At 38.8% G+C, this 16,890-nt stretch overlaps 1 protein-coding gene across 1 annotated transcript; it reads left to right on the forward strand.

Moving 5' to 3' along the window:
- The first annotated feature begins 5 nt into the window (after positions 1-5).
- Positions 6-16,680, forward strand: PLAA (phospholipase A2 activating protein). Its single transcript, XM_064735200.1, has 14 exons — positions 6-240; positions 2,359-2,552; positions 3,490-3,590; positions 3,674-3,794; positions 4,128-4,295; positions 5,369-5,504; positions 6,012-6,181; positions 7,674-7,831; positions 8,915-9,134; positions 11,123-11,191; positions 12,726-12,797; positions 13,639-13,740; positions 14,352-14,516; positions 15,970-16,680. The coding sequence occupies exons 1-14, from the start codon at positions 92-94 to the stop codon at positions 16,533-16,535; spliced, it is 2,391 nt and encodes a 796-aa protein (XP_064591270.1). The 5' UTR covers positions 6-91; the 3' UTR covers positions 16,536-16,680.
- The last annotated feature ends 210 nt before the right edge of the window (positions 16,681-16,890 follow it).

Genomic DNA, 16,890 nt, shown 5'->3' on the forward strand with positions numbered 1-16,890 from the left:
GCCTCGGTCCGGCGGCGCGCCCTGTGACGGAACTTCCGTCACGACTTCCGGCGGCGCGCGGTCCGTGCTGTGTCAGGCTGGCGCTGCCGCCATGGCGGGTGAGGGCAGCACGTTCCGGCTGCGCTGCTCCCTGCTGGGACACGGGCAGGACGTGCGCGGCCTCACCCGCGGCCTCTTCCCGGAAGGCAGCTTCGTGTCCGTCTCGCGGGACAGAACCGCGCGGCTCTGGGCCCCTGACGGGTGAGTGCTGGGCCGCGGCGGAGAGCGTGTAGGTGGCGCCACAGGGGCTCCGCCCGTGTCCCGCCGAGTTCGTCCGTGCAGCTGAGTTCTCCTCAGGGGCTGCCGGCACAATCGGCGGGGCCGAGAGAGGTGGCGGACGGCAGGAGCCTCTTCGCAGGCGGCGCTCGTGGTTGGCATTGTCACTTGTAGAGAGTCACGTTAGGGACCTTCAAAATTAGCTAGTCTCAGTCCCTCAGCTACGGGCATGGACACCTTTCACCAGAACAGTTTGCTCAGAGCCCTGTCCATCCTGGCCTTTAGCACTCCCGAGGATGGGATATCCACAACTTCTCTGCAGGGGTCCTGTAGGCCCGTTTAGATACTGGAAGGTTGCTATGACGTCTCCATGTAATTTTCTCTTTTCCAGGCTGAGCAGGCCTAACATCTGCATGCCTTTGGGGAAAGTTGTATGTTTTAAAGCCGTTTGCTGCACATCGATGTTGTAGTGTGCTTTGGAAATGGGAAGAATGCCATTAGTTTTAGGCGTCTTTTTTTCTAAGTGATATCAATAGCATTGTTTCTACCTCATAGTATTCAGTGCCCAAGTAATCCTGCTAAGTAACAGTGCTGCTATTTTGACAGTAAGGCACTGTGCTTTGAAAAAAAGCACACAAAAAAACCCCATCCTTTCTCCCCTTGTTAAACAAGCTTCTTTAAGTATTAAATAGAATATGAAAAAAAAATTGTGCAGAAAATTAAGTACACAAAGACATAGAAAAAGAAAAAATACCTCAAGATTAATTTTTCTGATATTCCAGTAATATGTCTCCTACTAATTTGTGTAGTTGAATACACAGAGTGAATTTTTCAGCATATTACCTTGACCAGAAGCAGACCAGATAAGCAATGTGTGTGGGAGATGTGGGGTATTGCTGGAAGCTAGAGGATGTACCTCCTCCCAGGCTATAGTTGTGTATTGTGATCTGTATTCTGAAGTTACTAGGCATGGATGTTCTTCCCATTGCCTTCATGTAAAATAGAAATAATTGGCAAATTTGCTGAGTGCTTACATGTCTCTTCGTATTGATCTCTGGAGCTCTGCGACTGAGGTGAAATAAAACTAATGTTATTAAGTGGGTCTTATTGAGTCTCTTATCACAAGACAAAGAACTTGCTGAATTGCACAGAAATTTGGAGGAGGAAAGGAATTCTAGTTCTAACCCACAGTTTTTGAGAAGTTTGTGAGAAAGAAGACATAACTTACTTGTATCAACTGCAAATGTTGATATTGATTATGCTTCTCTGCTTTGAGGGCTCAGGGACTACAGTAGTCAGGGTTCAGTGGGTGAGCACACTGCTGTGTGCTGTTTTGGTTCAGCTTTTCCAAGAAGAGATGTTGCTCCTGTGATTTGTTCTATGTGTGTCAAGGGGAGATCTTTTAGAATCTAAAAGAGTATCGTGATTTCCTTACATATTTCAAGCGTGCCAAGCTTTAGGGTTTGAAGGATAACGGTATGATATCATGTGATAGCTTTTGTTTTTGAGGGAGGGTGAATAAATACAGGAAAATATAACAAGCACACAACACCACAACCTATATGTTTATTCTATGGGAATAAGTAGCTTTTTTCCGTTAGTGCTGTAACTGCTGAGATTGGCTGAGGATGAAGAAACGAAGGTGCTGGTTGAGTCAGTTATGATCTGTTTAACTTTTATTCCTCTGTAGTGCTCCTAATGAAGAGGCAGTGAATACACTTGGCTGGCAGTAAACTACATTTTTGTTCTCTTACTTTAGCATGTACTTGGACATACATTTGAGTTTTCAGACAAAAAAAAGATGGCATAAAGACAAACTGTAGCTATTTCTCATCAAATTTGGCAGAGTGTTTGCCAATGAGCAAGAAAGAACAAAAGTCATTCCAGGCCTATCACTACATTGAAAAATAAGTGGAAAGCTTTAGTATTGTGTATGGGGAAGAATTCTGGGATGTAATTTTTGTCTTGAATTTCATTCTTTCTAGGCCATCTGTAGTACTTATTCAGCACAAGACAAGCATAGTTGTTAATTAATAAGAGCTGTAATTTACTCAAAGTGCTGTTTCTGTCATGATTCTAAACTGATTATTATCTATGTTTTAGTCTTAACAGGGGTTTTACTGAGATGCACTGTATGAGTGGCCACTCAAATTTTGTATCTTGCGTGTGCATCATACCTCCAAGTGACCTCTACCCTCGTGGGCTGATTGCAACTGGTGGCAATGATCATAATATTTGCATTTTCACAGTTGACAACTCAGCTCCTCTTTACGTCCTTAAGGGTCATAAAAACACAGGTATGTAGTAATTGTACTTTGGAGATTTTTGCATAAAAGTTAACGTGATTTATTAGAGAGGAAATTAAATCAAATTTATGAAACTCAGTTTTGATTTATTTGGTATATAATGTAGCAAACTGGTTAATTATGTTCTCTGCAAGTAGGATTTTATAATCTTAATTCATGCAGTGACCATTCGTTGCAAGGACTTCCAAGTTTGTCCTGATGAATGTTTGAATTTTCACTGTCTCTCTAAATTCCTGGCAATTGGCAAAATGATTACCCTTTTGTCAAGAATTGCGCTTTATTCTTCATGTATTAATTTTTTTGTCAAAGCTGATACAAGTGGAAAAAAAATGAGGTTCCTAAATAAACTGCCTCTGCCCATTTTGTTACTTAGAAGAGTATTTAATATTAATTGGTGCTTTAAATACAGAGCTTTACACTGTGTAAATTGCAGATTACCTTTCTACTAAATCTTTGAATCTCACCACAGTTTCTTGGTGGTAGTATTTTGCCCTCCAAGAAGGTGAGCTAAGTGTTTTTCATATGAAATAACTTATTGAAGACATCAATTAATACATATAGACAAAACTTTTCTTTCATTTGCATTAATTGTGCAACTTTCATTTGCATTAATTGTGTGTCTTGGCTAGTTATCTCACCTGTTCGTCATCATATTCTAGTCCAAGAGAAGAGATCTGTGACTGAGAGAAGTATAAAAATATGAATGGCAAAAATATTTCAATTTTTTAAACGTAAAATTAAGAGAATTTTAAGCAGCTTCTTTCTGGGTTGCAGTGCAAGTACAGTTCACTTAATTCTTCTCTAGACTCCTCAACACTAAATATGCTACTAATACCAAATAAATCCTCTTAAATGAATCTCTTGAAATTACTTAAGATTTGTGGCAGTGCAGGGTACTTGTCAGTTCTGACTTAAATGTTCATTCCAGTTTGCAGCCTTTCATCTGGGAAATTTGGCACATTATTAAGTGGATCATGGGATACAACAGCAAAAGTCTGGTTGAATGACAGATGTATGATGACATTACAGGTATGAAGTTCCTCTACGTGAATGTGAAATAACTAGTCTGAATTTGATTCTGACATGTCTTAACACTGTTGGGTTTTTTGCAGGGTCACACAGCTGCAATATGGGCAGTGAAGATACTTCCGGAACAGGGATTAATGTTGACTGGTTCAGCTGACAAAACTATAAAACTGTGGAAGGCAGGCAGATGTGAAAGAACATTCACTGGTAAATGTTGCTGCAGTTGATAATTTCATTGGTGTGGTCTGTTCTTGTCAAAAGAGAACAAACATTAAAATCTTACAAAAGCATGGATAAACTGAACAATATTTAGGCAGGATTTTGAAAGTAAACTACTTCTTGAACTAGTTATATGTCCAGAGGCCACATGACTTCTAAAAACAAGATATTTTTCACAGAATTGTGAGCAATTTTTTTTTTTTTTCTAACTGTTCCGACAAAGATTTTTTGCCTGGATTTAGATGTGAGCTATGCAGAAATGGTATACTGCTGCTAATGGAGAAAATAACTGCATTAAAATTTTCTCTTCCTTTTGTAAAGGACATGAAGATTGTGTGAGAGGTTTAGCTATTCTCAGTGAAATGGAGTTCCTTTCCTGTGCTAACGATGCTAGTGTTCGAAGATGGCAGATCTCTGGCGAGTGTCTGCAGGTGTACTATGGACATACAAATTACATATACAGCATTTCTGTCTTCCCTCGATGTAAAGGTAGGATTCCTTCCCAACTGTTACACGACATTTTTCAAAATGAAATGAGAGGGTGTGTATTCTGATTTTCTGTGCCACTGCCACAACCAAAGAACACCAGTAGCGTTTAATTTTTTTCTTACACCTAGTGCAAATAGGTGTAAGAAAAAAATTTGCACCTATTTGCACTAGGTGTAAGAAAAAAATAAAATACATTGAGATTGACTCCAAGTTGCACTGCTGTCAAAATTGCTCTGGCAGTATGTGGGATGAAAGGTCCTGGGTTATGGCTGATTGAAAGCTTAAGTAAAACTTAGATGAAACAGTAGGCAAAACTGTTGTCTTGGCTGCCACCTGTATTTCAGTGCTGTTGCAGAGTAGTAAAATAGTAATGTGTGGCATGCCAGTTTGAGATAATGTAAATTTAAATACTTCCACAATGTGCATTATATGTAGTTTAGGTTAAGAATTTCCTGTTATGAGGCTTAATTACATTTGTTTTCAGAGTTAGAGATTTAGAGGTTCAGAACTAACTGTTGAGCCATTTGCAGAAGAAATTCCAAGTCAGTGACCTTTGTGGGGTGTATTGGACATTTGCACATTTGTTCAGTAGGTCAAGTGCATGTATATGGGTTAGTACATATATTGTAGACCTCCTATACCTTAAAATCCCTCATTGAGTAGTTTGTAGACTTTTAAAATTGCTTTGTGCGTGTTTCCTGATAAAGCAGGCTTACCTTCCAAAACTCATTTTAAAACAAATGTGAACTTAAGCAACTGTAGTGCAAGATGAAATTATGATGAGTATAAAATTGTTCAAGCCTTTTAAAGGATGAAGGGATCTTTTTTGTCTTGGGCACAGTTTTATTCACTGTATGGCTGCTTAATCTGCAATTTATGCACTTTGGATTTTTTGAGAAGGCAAGTGAACAGTGGGGTGTTTTTGCTCTCTACTTGTAATTGAGAGAAGTACTAAATTGCAGAAAGATTCTTTTACTGTTGTGATTTTTAGATACCTAGTTTCAGAATAGCATCCATTATCACAGTGTGCTAAAAATATACTTTAGAACTTTTTTATATCTTTTTCTTTTCAGATTTTGTAACAACTGGAGAGGATAGATCTCTTAGAATCTGGAAACAAGGGGAATGTACTCAAACAATCAGACTCCCAGCTCAGTCTGTGTGGTGCTGCTGTGTCTTAGACAACGGTGACATCGTAGTTGGTGCAAGGTATCCCACGTTTTACTTTCAATATATTTGTAAATCCAAATCTGATAACCCTTGAAGAAATTGCCAGCATCACTTTGGATGTCAGTTTCATTTATATTTAAAGATAAAGCCATCAGAGTGTATGTGTGTTAAATTTAAACATGCACTGCACTACAGCCATGAAATAATTTTTTTATGTCATTCATAGAGGTAGAGTGAGTTCTTTGGAAATGTGGTAAATCATGAATAGACTTGAGAATAAATTTAGAAAACATGGTATAAAAACACTTTGCATAAGCATATTGTATCTTGACATTAAAATGTTTCTGAAGACAGGGTTACCTGCTTGATTCCTTCTCGGTATGGTTTTAGTATGAGAGTGAATTCCTTTCATAGCTATAATTGGGAGGGGTAATTGAAAATAGTGATGGTTTATTGCGGCATAGAAGTCACCATTAGAATTTATCACAAAATATCACAGTGACATTTAAAATAGTATTTCTATTTGAATCTTTTCTCTCCATTCAGTGATGGGATTATAAGGGTGTTTACAGAGTCCTTGGAACGTACAGCAAGTGCTGAAGAGATTCAGGCTTTTGAAAATGAGCTTGCCCAAGCATCCATTGACCCTAAAACTGGTGATTTAGGAGATATCAATGCTGATGACCTTCCTGGAAGAGAACACCTTAAAGATCCTGGTAAGTTACTATACTTCTGTCATGTCAGAGGTGCCTCCAAATATTGGTTGGAGGTATTGAAGCATCTGATGGTTTCCAAACTTAAGGCTTTGATCCCTTTTGATGGGGTTACTGAAGAAAATGGCTTAATTTTGCTCTGGTATCCTTTCACAGATTCTTTTGGAAACAGGACTCAAGGTTTTTTGGTTTTGGGGGTTTTCTTATTCTCCTATGAGATAATTTAGAAAAAGGTGGAATTGATGCTACATTATGTTTGAGATATTTTCTATCTGTTCTGCCAGCTGTACCCAGAGTATGTGAAACAGGTAATTTGTGAAAGGAATACTGAATATGCAGGTTTTTTTCTTAATAAAAGTAGAAATGCAAATTTTCTGCTTTAGCTTTTGGCTTGAAAGGTGGTCTTGATGGGCTCGGTTCACACTGTGTAGGTACTTGAGAATGCAGTAGAAGCAGTAGTAAACATTATTCATAAACAGACAAATACTTTTTCCCAAGGTGAAGTAACCGGTGACTTCAGCCCTTGGCTATGATTAGGAAGTGGCGTAGGTCTTAGATCCATATGAAACTTTGCATCTTGTTAGACTATGGGAGAATGTCACTTTTCTTAATTGGTATCTCACTGAGAAGCTGATAAACTTCTGAAGTACTTGACCTAAGTATTGGTTTGGCCACTTAGTTGGCTGGCAGATACTGTTACCATAATTGTAAAATGCTCCTTAAGAAAGCTGATATTCTTGTTGTGAGAGGTAGTATTTTGTCTGGTTTTTGCTGGGATAGAGTTGATTTTCTCCATAGTAGCTATTATGAGGCTGTGTTTTGGATTTGTGCTTGAAAACAGGTCTGATAACACAGGGCTGTTTCTGTTATTGCTGAGCAGGGCTTACACAGAGCCAAGGCCTTTGTAGCTCCTCACCACCCCCCCGGTGAGGAGCTGAGGGTGTGCAGGGAGCTGGGAGGGGACACAGCTGGGACAGCTGACCCCCACTGACCCAAGGAATATCCCCATACCAATCACATATAGACTAGGGGGAAGAAGAAGGAAGTGAGAGGGGATATGGAGTGAGAGGGGTTTGGAGTGTTGGCGTTTGTCTCTCCAAGGAATTGTTGAGCCTGATGGAGCCTTGCTCCTCTGGAGACAGCTGAACACCTGACTGCCCATGGGAAGTGGTGTATGAATTCCTTGTTTTGCTTTGCTTGTAGTTTTTGATTTACCTTTTTGCATGTAGTTTTTGATTTACCTTTTTAATTGTATCTCAGTTGCCAAATTTTTCACTTCTATTCACCTGATTCTTTCCTGCACCCCAACCACGAAGCCAATGAGTGTGTCTTTGTGTTGCTTAGTTGCCATCTGGGGTTAAACCATATATCTGCTGTGCTGTTGTTTCAAGTGTTGTTGAACTATTTTTAAATTTTTAATGCTGAGCACCATTTGAATATTTTTTTCTCCTAAAGTAAATAATATCCTTGAAATTGTTTAAATTCCTGCCTACAGGAACAAGAGATGGACAGACACGGCTTATTAAAGATAATGGGAAAGTAGAAGCATATCAATGGAGTGTAAGTGAAGGAAGATGGATAAAGATCGGTGATGTTGTTGGTTCTTCTGGAGCCACACAACAAACGTCTGGAAAAGTTTTATTTGAAGGAAAGGTATGTGCAAACTTTAATTTGTTTCATTCTTTCCTAAGTAACTGGTCTTTGTTCAGATAAAATATAATTTAGAAAACAGGTATTTAAAAAATATCTGTATTAGAAAACACGATTTTTTTTGATACTTTTGATATCAGAGGTAGAAGTCTAAGTGAGTACAGTATATTACTTAGAAAACACATTTTGTAAAATGAGCAAGCTAATGGACACAAATTATTTTGGAGAAAGGCAAACCATTAGTAGAGAAGTTGTCAAGTTCTATTGTATGTATTGTTAATACCTTGAGAAGTTAGTTTTAATATGCTTCCCAAAGGAAATGAACTTTATAATGCAAGGCTTACCTAAAATGTTAGGTACCAGACTTTCTGTCCTGCTTCTCTGTAGTAACTATTGAACTTAAAGGTAAACTAATCTAAAGACATATAAGCTAAAAAATGTTTCCTTTACAGAAATACACACAGAAAAGCTTGTCAGAGTCCACCACAGAAGAAATGCCTCCAAAATACTGATTTTCTCTCTCACAGATTTTAAAGAAGCATTAGGAAGTCATTTGCTAGCGTTAGAAGTGTGCTTTTAAGAGTCAAATTTCTTGAGGGAAGAAATCATCAAGCAATCAATCAAATTGATTGCTCTATAGCGTTGGAGGGAGCCGGAGGTGTCAATGAAAGTGACCTGATACATCTTTACTTTGTAATATATGTGTACACTCATTACAATGATATGTTGTTTTACTCTGCTCTTCTTGAGCCAAGAATTCTGGAAAATACAGGCTTAAGTCTGTGATGGTTTTGACTGAGAGACAGTTTGTATTCTTAGCAGCTGGTACAATGCTGTGAGTTTTGGATATAGTATAGCAACAGTGTTACAACACACGGATGTTTTTGGCTATTGCTAAGTAATGTTTAGTGTTTAACCTAAATCAGCAAATGTTTACTTGCAGTCTCTCAGGAGAGTATTGCTGATATGTTTTAGAAGTAGCAGTGGTTTAAGTTTTTAGGCTTAGGTTAGACTGCATTTAATAGATCATTATGTAAAAAGTGCTGGAAGACTTCTAATGTGTTTTTATTTTTATTCCACTTAAAGGAATATGACTATGTTTTCACCATTGATGTAAATGAAAATGGGCCTTCCTACAAACTGCCATATAACATCACTGATGATCCTTGGCTGACTGCATACAACTTCCTGCAAAAGAATGATTTAAATCCTATGTTTCTGGATCAGGTGGCCAAGTTTATTATGGACAACACTAAGGGGCAAACACTGTTCAGTACAAGTAATCAATTTTCAGATCCATTTACAGGTAAATATTTTAAACTTAAATGATGACATTAGATACTCCTCTGAGTTTTGTGTCTTCAACACACTCTGACTGATCTTCGACACCATCATTAGTGAAGATGTGGAGCAGAACTGGATGCAGTACTGACTCCTGGGGTACACCACCAGTGGCTGGCTTCCAGTAAATGTTGTAGCACTGGCCACCATCCTCTGGCCATGGTTGTTCCAATCCATTTCACTTCCATAGAATCACTAAGATTGGAAAAGACCTCTAAGAATATTGAGTTCAGTCATTAACTGACCACTTCCATGTTCACCCCTAAATCATATCCTCATATTTGCATAGTTCTTTGAATACTTCAGGGATGATGGTTCAGACACTTCCTTGGACAGCCTATTCCAATGCCAGACCACCCTTCCAGTATGGAACTCTTTCCTAATATTGAATCTAAACCTCTCCTGGTGCAGCTTGAGACCACTTCTTTGCATCCGTTTACTGGGAGAAGAGACTGACGCCCACCTTGATACCTTTCAAATTCTTGTAGAGAGCAGTAAGGTCCACCTGCGCCACTTAAACATCCCCAGTTCCTTCAGGTGCTTCTCATAAGACCTGTGCTCCAGATCCTTCACCAGCTGCATTGCTGTTTTCTGGACTTGCCTGCAGCACCTCAATGTGTTTGTTGTCATGAGGGGCCCAGAACTGATCACAGGATTTTAGGTATGGCCTCACCAGGGCCAAGTACAGAGGGATAGTCACAGCCCTGGTCCTGCTGGGATAAAAGCCAGGATACTGTTGTCCTTCTTGGCCACATAGGCACACTCCTGGGTCATGGTCAGGCAGGTGATGATCAGCATTGCCAGGTCCGTTTCTTCTGGGCAGCTTTCCAGCCACTCTGCCCCCAGCCTGTATCTCTGCACAGGGTTGTTGTGGACCAGGGGGAGGACCCAGTACTTGTCCTTGTTGAGCGTCATAGAATTGTTTGCCCAGGCAGACTTCAGTGTTGTAGGTCTTGAACTTCTTCTACAGATACTTTCATATCTTTTAATGATTAAGGGCAAAGGCACAGATTGTTATGAAAAAAAAAAACCAAAATACAAAGAATATTCAGCAAAATTCTAATCAAGCCAGTTGTATTTTTCAGTCTAGTCTTTTTTTTCCAGTGAAAGAAAGGTCCAGTTTTCATACAAGAAGTGCCAGATGCTGTTAAGGCAATTAATAAAATACAAAAATTTAGCCAGAGAATTAGTCAAAATACATAAATGTGAAATACATAAATTACCTTTTTCAGGCAGGAAATGGAACTAGAACAAGTTGATTACTGATAAGCTAAACCATTGTTAATCAATTACATTCTGCTTATCACATCTACAAAACAAACTAATTCAATTAATTTCACAAAGATGAATTTTTGAAGAAAATAGCATTAACATAATTGAGCTAAATCTTTTTCTTGCAAGGGACTGAAAATGGGAATACAGGCTTGTTGGTTTATATGTAACTCTGAGAGTTGCAGTTGTCCCAGAAGTAATTAGTTTGGAAAAGACCTCTAAGATCAAGTCTAACCTATAACTGAACAGCACCATGTCAGCTAGACCATGGTACTAAGTGCCACACATTCAGTCTTCCCTTTAACACCTCCACAACCTCCCTGCTCAGCTCATTCCAGTATCTAATCACCCTTTCTGTGAAAAAATTCTTCTTTATGTCCAACCTAAACCTCCCCCAGTGCGGCTTAAGGCTATGCCCTCTCCTCCTATCACATTGCCTGTCACATTGCCCGGGAGAAGAGGCCAATCCCCAGCTGGCTACAGCCTTCTTTCAGGAAGTTGTAGAGTGAGGTATGGTGTCCCCTGAGCCTTCTTTTCTCCAGGCTAAACAACCCCAACTCCCTCAGGTGCTCCTCTTAGGATAGGCAGTCCAGACCTTTCACCAGCTTTGTTACCCCTCTCTGGATTTTAATAACAGCAAGGTGTGTTTAATAGTCATTGCTTTTCTCACTGTTTGACTAGGTGCTGGACGTTATGTTCCAGGCTCTTCATCTGGATCAAGTGCAATACCTGGAGCAGACCCATTTACAGGTAATGTGAAATTCATATCTGTCTGGCTAGCACTTAAGATACGCATTTCAGTCGTTTTCTGTTGCATTATGTGTTTAGCCCCAGACAGCTGTTTCTTACAGTTCTCTGTTTGGGGCAGTAGTGTGGAACAGCCTGGTAAGGTGGGCTCTGCCAATGCAAAGCATACCGAGATCTGTTCAGTTGAGGTAAGCCCTCTGCTGTTGGGTCTGCCTCATGTCACTCTGTCCACTACAGCAGAAGAGTAAGGACCTGAACCTTTTGTTTTGCCAGACTTCATAGTCATGAACCACACAAGATTAGGTATATTTATAGAGGTAGTTCTCTATTTTCATTTTTACTTGGTTTTTTAACGTGATCTTTATTGGTATCATGCTCCCCCTATTTTATATTCTGATCCTCACTGGTATAGCTATTGTAAAGTCCTCCTCACTAATTTAGTAATCATGTTTGCAAAAACATTCCTAGTTCCAGCCCTGCATTGGTAGACTTCTCCCATCCCTGATTAGGAGCTCTTAGTCCTCAAAGAGGTTCCTGTAATCACTTGATGCCGAGATCTTGCCTGCAAAACCAGCCATGCAGTTAGTTGCGGACCCACTTGATAAGTCCTTTTGTATTCAAGCGTTTCTGCTTTGTTCAGAGTAACAAAGAAATGGCCTGAACTCTTCAGCCTTGTTCTCGGAGCCCTCTAATCACTCCTGAAATCCTCCAAGACCTCCTTGGCAAAAGCATTGATTGCCATGTGGAAGAGTAGCAGGGTAACAGTCTGAAGGCCAGGCAAGGCTTGGCAGTGTCTCTTTGGCATCCTGAATCCTTGCCCCAGCAGACACATACCTCACAAGTTACTAGGCCATGTGCATAGGCAGGTGCCTCCCCACCATGCAGGAGGTTACTCTGCTTCCCATCACTGCTGCTTGCCTTTCCTGTTTTTGCAGACCTGAGGTGTAGTTTCAGCTGGCTTGTAACACATCACTGCTGGGTGTTGGTACACACCAGTGCCAGAGTGCTCACTGCCTGCTCTGCAGTTGCAGCTCCACATATAGAGCAGAAGCCTTTGTGCTGTTACTTTCCCGTCTTGACAGGCTTCTGTGTCCAGCTGTTTCTCCGCCATGGCTTTTGTGGCTCTGTGGTCTCTGCAGATGGAGGCCTCACTGAGGCCTCAGTGTGAAAGAGTCCCAACTCCCACAGGAGAGTCACTGCCCGGGCAGTGTGCCCTCCTGCTGGAACTTGTCATGGATAAGGTTTCTGCTGTGCTGAAGCCTTCTTCACCTGTGAGTGCCAGAGATCCCACAGTGTCCCACAGTGATGACACAGTGTCTCCCAGCTGTGGGCTCACAACTTGTGAATGCTCTCATCACCAACATCCTCACACAGGCATTGAGATTTAATCCTTAAAGAGGTGTTGAGCACTACTTTGTAATTCCTTTAGTGCAGAAAAATAATTTTTAATAGTTTTGTTTGAAAAGTAGTAACTAAATACAGGTATACATAACCTCTTTATTGGTGGTGGTGTTTAAAAACTTGACATCTTTGTTAGGAGCTGGTCGGTACGTTCCTGGTTCAGCATCAAACACAGTTCCTTCAGTGGGCGGGGTTGATCCATTTACAGGTAAGAGAAAATGTCTCCCAGTGAAAAACATTCCTGATTGTTGGGTTTGGTTTTTTTTTCTCTAACATGAATTCTGCATTGATGCAAATTCATACTTTATTAAAAATAGCAGATTGAAGCTGCTTATACTCTGAAATTAATCATAAAAGCGGGATAAGAGAGCCTTCCTTTGCATGCAGGAATCATGCACACAACCTTTAAAATGTATAATAATAATAATCTTAGAGGATTATTGATCTCCTAGTAGTTGTGTTGTTGATCAGAGAAACTGATACATAGTTAATGGGCATTATACAATATGAGCCACTAGACCTGTGAGTTTAAGAAATAATTATGGATGATGATAAAAGCTTTATATTGCTCATTAAAAAAAGACATTGCAGGCTACTATTGCATGTGCCCTAACTTGGTCATGGCTGCAATGTAATGTCTTCTAATATGTAAACAGTTTCATTACGAAAATAATAAAAATACAAGATTTCAGGGGCAAAAGGGATATTTTTCCTAAAAAGATCCTTGCCATTTTTATGTGTTAACTACAATAGCTGTTGCTATAAGTGACTGTGTATTTAGTTCACATAATTAAGAAATGACTGTTAATAATTTCAACTTGTAAACTTATACATGAGGGGGGAACAGTTTGTGAAGATATTGCTTTCAGTTTTAACCCCTGATTGTAAAAATAATGTAAGAAATGACAGCTGTTTGCATAGACATTCAGGGTTTTTCTCAAGAGATATTTTTCCAAGTAATGTCGAGCAGTAGAGAGTTACGGCTAGGACATCATTCTATATCAGACACCTTGGTACACTGTTGAATGCTCTGTATTGCCCTTCTATAGGAATGGATGCCTACCAGTCAGCTGCAGCTAAAGCTGAAAATATTTATTTTCCGAAGAAAGATGCTGTCACCTTTGACCAGGCCAATCCTACACAGATATTGGGTCAGTGTTTTAATATTAAGGATTTTTTTTTAATATTTTTGAAGTCATTTGACTAACTGAGCTTTTTAAAAAAACATTTCCTTAATGCTAGATCCATTGCATTAATCTAATACTTTGGTTTTTAAATCACACTGAAGATTGAATATAGCACATGTCATAAGCAAAACATGATCACATGATTGAAGTAAAAATAAAAAAATTGTGATCACACTAAGAACATACACCTTTAACGTTTTTACTACTTAATAAAACAGCAAAAATAAATTGTTATTTCAGTTGTGAAAGCTCTATTGTTCTTATGACTCCTTTCTGCATTTTTATCTTCATGTAGGCATTTTCTAAAATTTTTCTACAAATTCTGAATCTTTGTGTCGCATTGTTCAAGTGGAATAAATAGTAGCAATCATTGTGATAATTAAAATCTTGAAATGAGAAATTATCAAATTGGAAAACATGTTTAAAAAAATCTGCCCCCTCCCCCCCCCCCAAAACCCCACTCAATTGCAATAGTTGTTACTTGTTTATAAAGTGCTTTTGTAGCATTTCATTTGAGATCTCAATTTCTGAAGTTCTGTTTTGGGAAAGTTGTGCCTCTTCTTTTGGTATTATAGGCAAATTAAAGGAACTTAATGGCAGTGCAGCTGAAGAACATAAGCTTACTGAAGATGACTTGATAATCCTAGAAAAGTTACTGTCTGCAACATGCAACACCTCTACGGAAACACCTACAGCACAGCAACTTCAGACTTTATGGAGAGCAATTAACTGGCCAGAAGGTAAACTCTTGCAGTTGTGTTTAGTGTCATCTCATCAGTACTTCACCAGGAATGAAAAGTCTTGTCATGCTATATGTTACAGTGAGTCAGTCCCAAACACTTGATAGCCCAAGCAGAAAAGAGAAGATGAATAAAAGGTGCTGACAGCCGTGATCAGCTTCAGGGGTAAATTTGGTAATTGGTTGTCAAGTTTTGTTGGCAAAATAATTAACATAAAGAGGAAATTTGATATAAAAGTCAATTACGATTATTTCATTAGCAGGGCCATCCTCAAAAAGATGTGAGACTTGTCAGGAAATAGAGTAAGGAAGTACAAACTTGGCATTCTAAGCTGTTAGCAAATGAGAGATGAAATTGTGAGATAAATTATGGGGGAAAAAAATCAAAAGTAGCTCCTGTTTAATATGGTAGACAAAAAGTTACTGATGCTGTGCTATATGACCAACACTGCATTAGTGAAATGACATGCTGGAAGAATGGAAGTGGAGGTGATATAATTACATTTAATAATATTGTCAGCAATGATGGATTGGAAAAGCTATTTTGGTTGTTACAGCACATTCTGGAAGAAACGATTGTTTGCATATACAAATATCAGAGAATGGTTAAAGTTAACTGCTTTTTTAAAATTGCAGTTAAAGATTTACTAATAGGAAAAACATTTCAATATTAAAAATTCATGCTCATTTTATAATATCACTTAATCAAACAAGAGTTTTGCATAAAGAGAAGCTGGTGATGGCCAATTTCATACCTTCCAGACTCTTTGTATTGTACAAGGCATTAATTCTGAAGATGCTGCATATGTGCAGGAAGAAAACCTCTAATAAGATAAGTAGTTGGGTAGGTTTAGCTTTGATTTAGTTGAAAGCATTGGATACCAGTAGTAGATACAAGTAGACATATGTATTCAGAATCTGGGAAAGGAGGGACATTACAAGGTTTCAGTTCAGTTTCCTTACAATGATGTCCAGCTCTTTTTCTTTTTCTTTTTATTTTCTTTTCTTGTAAGCAGTTTTGTACCTATACTGTACTGTAAGTTATGGAATGAGGACAAAGGGAGATGCTGTCTATGTAGGGGTGTTCAATCACTGAACTTTCAGCTTTCAGAGACTTTTTTGGATTAGTTACCATATCTTGTGCTTACCTTCAGTGTTATCAATTTGAGATTTTAGGCAAAGAAAAGATTTTAAGATTTCTGCAAAGCCCTATGTTAATCCTAAATTAAGGATTATGGATTTTTTAATGATAATTGAAGCATGACTAGAATGGATTTGTCAATATTTGTCTTTATGAATGTGAAACAATTTATGCTTTACTTACGCATGAAACTGTTACTGTCTGTTCCCAAACCTGCAGGGCTAAGAGGGTCTGCATCTGAAAAAAACTCACTGATAAATTTACACATAATTTTAGTATTAATACTAAAATTTTGTTTTGTTTTGTTTCTTAGATATTGTCTTTCCAGCGCTAGACATTCTTAGATTGTCTGTCAGGCATCCCACTGTGAATGAAAACTTCTGCAGTGAAAAGGAGCATGTACAGTTTATCATCCTTCTTCTTAAATTTCTGAATCCTAAAGGCAAACAAGCAAACCAGCTGTTGGCACTTAGAGCTCTTTGCAATTGTTTTGTCAGCCATGCAGGCCAGAAGCTCATGATGGAACAGAGGGATGAAATAATGACACAAGCAATAGAAACGAAATCAGGCAATAATAAGAACATCCACATTGCACTGGCCACACTGACATTGAACTATGCTGTATGTTTACATAAAGTCAACAACGTTGAGGGCAAAGCTCAATGTTTATCAGTAATCAGCACAGTTATGGAAGTTGTTCAAGATCTTGAAGCTATTTTTAGACTACTTGTGGCTCTTGGGACGCTAATCAGTGATGATACAAATGCTGTGCAATTAGCTAAGTCTCTGGGAGTTGATTCTCAAATAAAAAAGTATGCCTCTGTATCAGAACCAGCTAAAGTAAAAGAATGCTGTAGGTTTGTTCTTAATCTGTTATAATAATTTTCTTAGCACTTGGAATACAGTGTATGCAGAAAAAAAGATGCTTTTGTTCATATTGTATGACAGACTATACTTGGGAAAATACTGTGGATTAATTACACTTGTTGCAAGACACAGAGCAAATAAAACTTTTTTCACTGTTTGTCATTGGACTGCTTTTCTGAAGTGATCAGTGCGCAGAAACTTTGCAAGGAGTCTGGACATTGCTCAGATAAAAAATAGGACGCCAAGAAGTCAAACTATATCAGTACTTACAGGTCATCTAGACAGAAAGGTAGGAAATGGCTGTTATTTAGTGACTGTCAACTCTGACACCCACCCCAAACACATTCTGTGTCCCAGCATGATTTGT

Source organism: Zonotrichia leucophrys, chromosome Z (genome assembly GCF_028769735.1).
Source record: "Zonotrichia leucophrys gambelii isolate GWCS_2022_RI chromosome Z, RI_Zleu_2.0, whole genome shotgun sequence".
Lineage (NCBI taxonomy): Eukaryota > Metazoa > Chordata > Aves > Passeriformes > Passerellidae > Zonotrichia > Zonotrichia leucophrys.

Bases quoted from the DNA above. Each gene is read 5' to 3' on its own strand.
- PLAA (XM_064735200.1), top strand. From the start codon at position 92: ATGGCGGGTGAGGGCAGCACGTTCCGGCTGCGCTGCTCCCTGCTGGGA. The intron at 11,192-12,725 runs GTAATGTGAAAT...CATCTTTGTTAG, and splicing joins TGGAGCAGACCCATTTACAG to GAGCTGGTCGGTACGTTCCT. The intron at 13,741-14,351 runs GTCAGTGTTTTA...TTGGTATTATAG, and splicing joins CAATCCTACACAGATATTGG to GCAAATTAAAGGAACTTAAT.